We start from the raw sequence: 9,121 nt of genomic DNA, 5'->3' as shown, positions 1-9,121 counted from the left end.
TTCTTGTTGTTGTGAGAAAAGAGGGGGCGGCCCCCCCCCCCCCCCCACCGCCACGGCTGCTCCCTGCCCTCACCAGTTCCCTCCTCCTCATCCACGAGCCACACAATGGGGCAACTTCCAAAATTAGCTGTGCTGGATTGTCCCAGGCTGGTCCCCCCACCCCAACCATCTTCAGGGCTGACCCAGGGTGTAGGACAACCTAGGGGAGGGAGGGACCCAGTTTTCAATAGATTTGTTTCAAGTCAACAGTTGTTGCTATTTTTTTTTCCCCCTCTCTCTCATCAACTCAACCTCTGCACAAAAGGCAGCCCCCACCCTCATTTGATAAAATGCCAGACGGTGCAGGATGGAGGGGTGGGGAAGGAGCGGCTGAGAAGATGCGTGCAGTCTGTCATGTCCCGGTGTCTAAGGAACAGATACATCTCTATCGCAGTTACTAACTGCCCTCACGATCAAGAAATAAAATGGGCTTCTCTTGTTGGCTTGAAAAGCCCAGGGGTATAGGAGAAGGCTGCAGAGCTTTGGGTCACTGGTTTCACTTCAGGTCCCAGATGGGAAAGGCTGGTCAGGGAAACAGAAAATGGTGCTGTGAAGCTGTCTCTTTGTTGCACCCTGTGGCTCTCATCTGCTCCCAGGTAGTGACCAAGGGGCATCACCATTTGCTTGCCCTGTGTGGAATTAGTGTATTAGCAAATAAGTGTATTAGCAAAATAATCCCAAAGCAGCTGGGGCTATTCCCTGTGCTGCCATGTATGTGTCACAGCTGCTGCCCTCCACTGACTGCACAGGGAGCCAGGATTAGGCAGCTCCAGGACACAGATGAGCTGAGATACTGCTCTCCTGACCTTAGATGCTACTGTAGACCTTAACTGCAGCTGCCCGCAAAGCAGGCATGACCATCTAAGCCAGTCATCCAGACACCCTTTGTAGCCCCCCGGAAACCTACATGCCCTTCTAGAGCGTGATCCACCAAATCTCATTTTGGGTGTCTGCCTCAGAGCGAGATGGATGGTGTCCTAGAATTGATCACGCCTCTCCAGCTGCTTTACAGGGTGTCTGTCTGTCCACCTCACGGGTAGATGTTGACTGCTCAGGCACCATTCCTGCCTTGTGAATACAGCCTCGGTGCACCCATCCCAAATCCTTCAGCAATTGCTTCAGAGCTGAGTGGAGAGCAAAGTCCCTGCTCCCCCTTATAAGAGGGCTGCACTAGGGCAGGACTGAGGAAGAGGGACGGGACATGATAGGTATGGGAAGTCTGCTCCACCGCACATCTGATAAACAGAGATCTTCCACTGGCCCAAAATTCCCTTTAAGAAAATTGCTCCCTTGATGCTGACGTCCATTCAGCTTCCTTCAGCTGCTAAAGCAGGTCAGAGAAGGAAAGAGCTGTGGCTGGGTGGGAGCTATCTCTGAGCGCGGCCATTGTCCGGAGCTCAGGAGGGGCTGCGTGTTGGAGTGCTCCATGGGGATTATGGGCATTTCTCTATTCAGCGCTTCCTATGGGAAAAAGCAGTGGGGTGGGAGGGAACTGCTCAGGGCTGGCCTGAATGCTATCTGCCTTCCTCTCCCATCGCTGACTGAACTACCTCCAGATTCTGCAGCTTACCTTAGAGTAGTATAGGGCAAAAGTGATTTTAACTTTATTTTTCTGTTCTTCGGTCTTAAAACTGACTCTAACCTAGAGTGGCTGCGGTGGGTTGGGAGAGAGAAAGCAGGCACCCCACCTCCCACCCATCATCCCCTTCACCTGCCTCCTCACACCCTGACTCTCTCAGTCCCAAGCCATCCCAGCAAGGCACCACAGTGTTATATACCAAACTTTCTGCTGGTCCCATCTGGTCTTTGATCCTCCTTGCCGTATCCTGGTCTCAGCCAGCTGGTCTGGATCCCTCTGCTACTCCTCTCTGATACCAGAAAGCCCTGCTGTAGGCCTTGTCCTTCTTGAGCTGGAGTTTTCCTCTCCCAGACCTGGCTGGGACCCCTCTTTAACAATAGGCTTGTTGCTTTGAACTGCCTAGCCTGAGCAAAGAGCAAACCTAGAGTCTCCGTGCCCCAGCACAGCCATGACCTTGCTGGTGGATTTACACCTAGTGTGACGTACTGGGGCCATGGCTTATCCCACATCTCTGCACTTTGCTTGGTGAGCAGAGCACAAGTGCCTGCCGTCTTCTCCTGCCTCTACCTGGTGCTATTAGGTCATGTCTTTCCCTTTGCAGAGGAGGATAGCTCGAGCCTGGACCTGAATACAACTCAGACTGGTCAAAACCCCATGGCCCTGTCTCGAGAGCGACGAAGCCTAGGTGAGTCGGGGGTGTTGCAGCTTGTGATTGTTGGGGCACTCACCTGAGCAGCTATGGGTGGGTGCAGATGCATGTCTGAGATACACGTGTGGGGGTAGAGCTTATAGTGCACATGGATGTGTAGACAGATGAGAAGGAGGGTCTGGGCCTCACGTAGGAGCTGGGTGTTACACCCCAGGACGGCAGGAGAGGGAGTCTGGAGCTCTGCAAGCTGCTCTGCTTTAAATCCCGCTGGTGCTGATTTGCTCTAAAGAAGTGTCATCTTCCGCCTAGGACTGCTGCTGCAGTGAGAAGCATCATTTTACTGGGGCCTCCTCCACAGGGCACGACTCTGTCCAGGGAGGGAGCTGGAGGGGTGGGAGAAGGAGAAAGAACACGTGCGTGTGCGTGAGAACCGTGTGGGGTCTTTCTCTTCTGGTAGAGGTGGCTGCAGCGGGTTGGTAACAGCTGCAAAGCCCATTTCATCCCCCCTTCTTCTCTTGGCCCTCTGTAGATGCTCTGGCAGCAGCAGAGCCAGCTGTCCTCGCAGAGTGCAAGACGCGGGCGGTGGTCTTTGAAATCTCCCGCAATATGGTGGACAGCACCAATGCCAACTTTGTGGTGTGGCCGCCCTGCGTGGAGGTGCAGCGCTGCTCCGGGTGTTGCAACAACCGCAACGTGCAGTGTCGCCCCACGCAGATTCGCGTCCGGCACGTCCAGGTAAGGGAGACGCCTCCCACTGCTCCCTCCTCCCACAGCCCACCTCCATCCCTACCCTCCAAAACCAAAACCACAGCAGGTCTCAGGTACAAGGCTCACACAGCTGACTGTTTCCTCGCACCCCCTCTGCAGTCACATCTTCTGCATTAGCCATGCAGCGCTGCAGCCCCTGGCGTGGGGTGACATCCGTGCCAGCTGCTGGGAGGGCTGGTGCTGTCCAGCAGCTGGGGACTGTCACCATAGCAGAGCTACAGGGCACTGTCCCCAGCTGCAGCTCCACGCCGTGGCTATTTCTGGGGCTCGAGGTGGCCTTGTCTGCTGTGTTAGAGCAGAAGAAACAGGACAGTTTCATTGCGGGAACTGGTTTTGATGCAAAAAGAGGAGGGCTTGCAGTGTCAGTCTCCATCCCCCCTGCTGCTCCTGCAGCTTCTTCCCAAGACACAGTTTCTCCTCTTTCTCAGCCCCATGGTTACCTCCTGACCCGCTCCAGCAGCAAGCAGACACCTGACGGCTAACCTCTTGCTCTGATCCTGCCCTCCTCACAGCTAACAGTGATCTCCTCACAGCTTCCTCCCAGACAGCTTGTTTAAAAATAATACTCATCCCATACTAATCCTCCGCCTGAGCCATAAGAGACTCCCCCAGGCAGGCGGCAGAGGTTGGCTGGGAGAGGTTGTATTCACACAGCCCTTTTCATCAGGAAATTCCTTTCTCAGAAAAGCCAGCCGGAATGAGGGAAAAATGGGGGGGGAGCAGGAGTTGTTTTTGTGGAAAAAACAAGTGAGAGGTCAAAAGCCAGCCTGAAAAAGTGACCTGGAAATGGTTTCTTTGAGGACAGAGGTCTCTCTATTGTTTGGCTGGAAGTGTTTGTCTAGCAAGCAGCGTGTGGTCTGAAGCGTGTGGAGTGGGCTTTCAAGGAAAGATAAACAGCCTGGCTGCTTCAGCGCTGGCTGAGGGATGCTGCTGGGGGCAGTGGGTTTAGAGGAATTCAATCCCAGACACGCGGCAGAGCAAGTATTTATAGCTTGCGGAGCACTTCAGGGACCGCGGTCTTGTTAGATAAGCTGAGTGGGGTCAGGCCCAGCCGCTCCTGGAGTGGGAGGACCCCCTAGAAAGCTCGTGCCCTGTGGTGGGATGTGGAACAGTGAGTCTTCCCTCTGAGTCAGCACTGGTGGAGAGTCCGAGGGAATTTCCAGAGTACCGCCTTTCCCGTGAAACACAGAGCTGAGGGCTTCTGCCCTGAGAGTTATTAAAGAGCTTGAGACAAATTCAGGCAGGCCTCAGCAGAGCTGGTGAAGCTGTGTTTGCTTGCATCGGGTCAGAGTTTTTCTCCTTTTGCCCTTCCTGTAGGATCCTGTGGGAATTAATTCTGGTGGCACCCAGGTCTCTGCCATCACAGCTGTCAGAAACAGGCTAGCGTGTTCTGCACGTCCCATGTCTCTGTCTGTGATCAACCAGTCATCCTGCTTAAGCAGCGGCAATAGTTAGAAACGGGGGAAACAACCAGTCACATACAAACTTGCCTGGTCTAGGTCTGCTCTGCTGGTGTGTGCAGAATTAGCTCCCATACGCACCACCCCCGAATTTGAACCGTGCTCTATAAACTGCCTTCTGACCCTTTAGGAAGAAAGCCAGTACTGAAGCATACCGACACTGATTATTTTTACAGAGTGGGAGCTACAGCTGTATTCATCTTTTGCTTGCCTCCCTCTTCCAAATAGGTGAACAAGATCGAATTTGTCCAGAGGAAGCCAAAATTCAAAAAAGTCGTTGTGCCTTTGGAGGACCATGTGCAGTGTCGGTGTGAAGCGGTGACCCGTCAGCCCCCCAGGAACAGCCGGCCAGGGCCACGTGAACAGAGACGTAAGGATCTTGTCATTAGTAGAGCAGAGGGAGGCGTGAGAAGAGAGACTGGGGAGAGGAAAGAGCCCTCCGCTGGTTTCAATCTGCTTAGCTCCAGTGAATCCCATGGGCCTTTGCTGGTTTATACCAGCTGAGGGACCTTTCCCAGGATGTCTGCCTGCCAGCAAGGGGCTGGAACTAAGGGAAGTGAAGGAGGGGAAGGTGAGAGGTGAGGGGAAGGGCATCGTGGGGAAAGGGAGATAGCAGAGACTGTGGAGAACAGAGGAAGAGGGACAGAAGAACAGAAGAAGGAGGCCTTGTGGCCCTCCTGTTGCAGACCTCTTTGTTGATAGTGTGTGGGGAAACATATTTCAACATGACCCAGCTGCCCCTCGCTGTACAGACACTCTCCCCTCTGTTTTGGCAGGCTTGTCATCGTCGTTCACCACAGCCGCTGTCTCACAGAGGCAGCGAGTACGCCGGCCACCGGCGCAGAAGAGGAAACATAAGAAGTACAAGCATGTCAACGATAAGAAAGTGCTGAAAGAAATCCTCATAGCATAGAAGTGCTGGCAGGGGAGAGAGCGAGCACAAGGCAGGTAACAGCAACCTGCTTTTCCAGTCGAGAGAAATGCTCTCCCAGGACATGCTTCTGCCCGAGCACCTCGGACACTTCCCACAGCACCCGCCGCTCATTCAGCGTGGGGCTACTGCAGGGCCTGGGTGTGATAAAACCGGGGTTGAAGGAGGGGGAAGGACTAGGCTGGGACCCAATGCGTGCATCCTATTTATGGCTTTATGGCTCTTTGCAGAGGTGGAAGGATAATGGTGCAACCATGCTCGCTCTCGGGCCCTGCCCTCCCCTTTCTCTGCCTCCCTTACAGGCAGAGAGTGAGCCCGACTTCTCTCTACACCTAAATCCCCTCGGGGTCCATGTAATTCATCTCTTCTGTGGAGCAACTCTTGTTCTCCTTTCTTTATTGATTCTCCATTGCAAGCAGAGAATTAATGTTGCTCTGGGGATCCCTTTTCCTTTTATTTCATTAGTTGAGTTGGCAGAAAGACTGAAGAGAGCAACACTTTTGGTTCATCTCTCTCCTAGCGGGAAGCCTGTGTGCATAAGAAAGGTCATACCAGGGGAAAGGAGAACAGGAATCTCTGGCAAGAGATCTGGACTTTGTCAGCCCAGGGTCTGATTCTTCTCTCTCTGACTTGTGTAAACAGGAGTAATTCCCTCATCATCAGAAGAATTTCACTGGTACAAGGGAAAGGAGATAAGCCCTGGTTCCTCATGAGGGAGGGAAAGGTGCAGAAAAGAAAGAATAGCCAGGGCGCAGACCTGGGGGCCTGAATTTAGAGAGAGGCGGCACTGCCTAACAGGGAAAGCCCTGGCCTGTGACTCAGCAGTTCCAGCTCTGCCGCGGCCCCTTGAACGAGCCTGGGCCGCTCACTTCACATTCACTTCCCCTCGCCTCGGGAGAGGGGGACGAAGGGCTTCCATCACGTGGTGTTTCAGGAGATGGGGACGATGGGCGCCAGGCGGTGTCTTGGGATTGGTATTCCCACGCTTAGCACTATGAGGGCTCTGATTATCCCTGGATCCTCCTGGCCAGCCCGAGGTTCCCAGGGTAGAAATGATGCAAACCCATGCAAATCTCAGCTCTGGCTCAAGCTGTCCAGGGCAAAAAATAGAGAAGGCCAAAAGCCCTCCTGGGCTTCTGATCTGGCACTTCGACACAAACATTTCCAGAGGAGAAAATGGGAGAGGAGGGGAGTTGCAGGGGCAGAGGGTTACATATTCTAATGCTGTGTCTGTTTTTGTTTCACTTCCAGGTTTATTTAATATATTTGCTGTATTGCCCCCATGGGGTCCTTGGAGTGATAACTTTTCCTCTTTGTCCATCTGCCTCGACGTCTGATTCAGACGGCAATTGGTGCTTCCCTTTCCATCAGTGGACCTTCTCCCACCAAAGCCTCTCCCTTCTTTCATTTATTAGCATAATTTTAAAGTTTTACACACACAAAAAAAGGACAAACATGACCTATATATATATATATGAGAAAAGAACAAAGTACAAATAAAACCATGAACCCTGACAGCCACAACATGCGATGAGGACAGGACAATGCCTTCCCTGCTCCAGAGGATAGGATGGAAAATGTGAAAAGGAAAGTGGGTCCAATTTCTTCCGAGAGGAGGAGAAAAACAAATGGACAGAGGGCGGAAGGGGAATATTCTCCCTTCCCCTCATGTTTCTGGTGAGGCTGGGGGGCCTGGCTGAGATCAACACTTGCACTGGACCTACGTTTTGAAAACAGGCATATCTCAGATTGCGAGCAGCGACCGACGGTGGAAAATGCACTAAGGACTTTTATCGCCCTAACTGGACAGATATATATTTTTAATGTGCGTGTGTATATTTTATTTTAAAAAAGAAAAACCAAAACCACTAAGATATACAACATCTCGGGGAACAGAACAAAAAAAAACCCACAAACAAAACAAAGAAGCCAAATGCATTCCCCCCCTCCCTCTCCCCTCCTGCTCCTGGTGCTGACTGGAAGGTGTTTGGATCCTGGGGAAGGAGCAGACAGCGGCAGAATCGTCTCCACGCCCCCGGCCCCTGCCAAGGGGAGCCATCTTTGCACATGCTGGTGGAGAATTCAACTTTCCAGGCTCGGACTCAGATTATTTTTAAAATTTGCTCTGTATGTGTGCGCGTGTATATGTGTGTGTATATATATATATATACGTGTGCGTGCGTGTGTGTGTGTATGTGTATTTATACATACATATATAAATATATATATATATATGTTCTTAAATGGATTTCATTCCCCGGTGGCAGGAAGCTCAGAGCCACGTGCATGCCTCGGCTTCGTTGGGCTGGCAGAAAAGCACGCTGTTACTGCAACGTGCCTGCGAGGTCCGGGACGGGGGAGGCAGAGACATCACCTGATCTCTCTCTGTCTTGTTGCCCTTTTCTCTCACTCTCCACCAACCCCCCAGCACAACTTCCTTGCAGGAGGCGAAGTGGCACCGCAACAAGACCAGCAACAGCCAAACTTAGAAGCATGACTTAATCTCAGTGAGCTGTCCTTGCCTGCTCTGTGGTCCTGAAAGAATCATGTCATCCCCCCGAGGTTTTTAACCCCTTCACAGGTGTCCTGCACACCATATCTTCACTGCTCTCTCCCTGCCAATGTCCCCGCATCTCCCATCGTTTTCCTCACATTTTCCCCTCTCAAATTCCTCCTGGATTTTTGCCCGTTAGATGTTCCCAGCTCACCTAGCTTGGAAGTTGGTCCAAGATGTGGGCAGCTCTGTGTAGGTATAGAGAAGAAATGAGGATGGTCTTTGCAGTTGTCAGCAGCCGTCTGAGACAGAAACGAGCTCTTCTGAGTGAGGAGGACTCGGAGAACAACTGGAGGGTCAGTCGTAGAGTCCCTCCCGGGCCACTGCCTGCTCCGGAGGGGGGAGGAGGACTCTGTGGACAAGGGCTATTTCTGCACACCCAATACTCAGTCACCGTTAGCAGAAATGTTACGTATGATGGGAATTTCCAGTGCCACCTCGGAGTCCCCTTCTTGGATCGTGCCATGCTGGGTGCTGCAGAGTTACGCATGAGGAAAACGCCTGCCCAGAGCTAGCGCGGTAGACCCCCCCCTCGTGCCTATTCTGCCTCCAGCCGCTTCTCCCCTTGCACACACATGCACCCCTGTTGCAGGGCAAAGCCCCGGAGGGAGCCGGGGGAAGGAGGCGAAGCTGCAAGCTGAGAGCTGTTACAAGTTGTGGAGGGACACAGCCCTCGCCTCCTGCAAGCCCAGAGCACTTCTCGTACCACTGCCAAGGTGGCACGTTGCTCCCTCCCTCCATCCCCAAGCCCTCAAGTCTTAAGACGTTTTGTTTTCCCGTTCCAAAATCTGTTTCCTTTGGTTTGTAAAGATGGTGAGGTTTTATTTTATTTTAATTTTTGGGGGCTTTTTTTTTTAAATGTAAGATTAATTTATACTCAGTACTGTATTTAAAGTTGTAAAAAAAAAAAAAAAGAAAAAAAGGAAACTAAACCTCTCAAACAACATTTTCTCTTTCTTTTGTGGGCTGAATGAAATGCAGAGGCCGAACCAGCTCACTGCGGGGCAGAGCGGGATTCCCAGGGCCTCCAGTTTCGTTTTCAGAACACTTGTTCTGAGATTGCAGAGACAAGCGACCAAAGCTGGGAGCTGGTTGGGAGCCCACACGCACAGCCTTGCCCACGGCCGGCGGGGGTGGGCCC

The 9,121-nt window shown here is 52.4% G+C and overlaps 2 protein-coding genes across 2 annotated transcripts in view; both read left to right on the top strand.

The window, feature by feature from the left end:
- The first annotated feature begins 1,240 nt into the window (after positions 1-1,240).
- On the top strand, positions 1,241-7,575 carry PDGFB (platelet derived growth factor subunit B). The gene is made up of 6 exons (XM_009290111.2): positions 1,241-1,247; positions 2,220-2,303; positions 2,797-3,002; positions 4,724-4,865; positions 5,272-5,443; positions 6,678-7,575. The coding sequence occupies exons 1-5, from the start codon at positions 1,241-1,243 to the stop codon at positions 5,406-5,408; spliced, it is 576 nt and encodes a 191-aa protein (XP_009288386.1). The 3' UTR covers positions 5,409-5,443; positions 6,678-7,575.
- A 620-nt stretch (positions 7,576-8,195) lies between these two features.
- Positions 8,196-9,121, top strand: part of CBX7 (chromobox 7) — a 36,619-nt gene continuing 35,693 nt past the window's right edge. The window contains exon 1 of the mRNA XM_019474809.1: positions 8,196-8,276. Coding sequence (XP_019330354.1) covers positions 8,196-8,276 — 81 coding nt within the window. The remainder of the gene's footprint in view (positions 8,277-9,121) is intronic.

The sequence above is a fragment of the Aptenodytes forsteri genome, unplaced genomic scaffold (genome assembly GCF_000699145.1).
Source record: "Aptenodytes forsteri isolate BGI_AS27 unplaced genomic scaffold, ASM69914v1 Scaffold284, whole genome shotgun sequence".
Taxonomy (NCBI): domain Eukaryota; kingdom Metazoa; phylum Chordata; class Aves; order Sphenisciformes; family Spheniscidae; genus Aptenodytes; species Aptenodytes forsteri.
The sequence above is the reverse complement of the archived record's forward strand: the minus strand, read 5'-3'. Positions and strand labels throughout refer to the sequence as shown.

Excerpts from the sequence above, each read along its gene's own strand:
- PDGFB (XM_009290111.2), top strand. Across the intron at positions 3,003-4,723 it reads TTCGCGTCCGGCACGTCCAG|GTGAACAAGATCGAATTTGT; the intron begins GTAAGGGAGACG and ends TCTTCCAAATAG. Across the intron at positions 4,866-5,271 it reads AGGGCCACGTGAACAGAGAC|GCTTGTCATCGTCGTTCACC; the intron begins GTAAGGATCTTG and ends CTGTTTTGGCAG.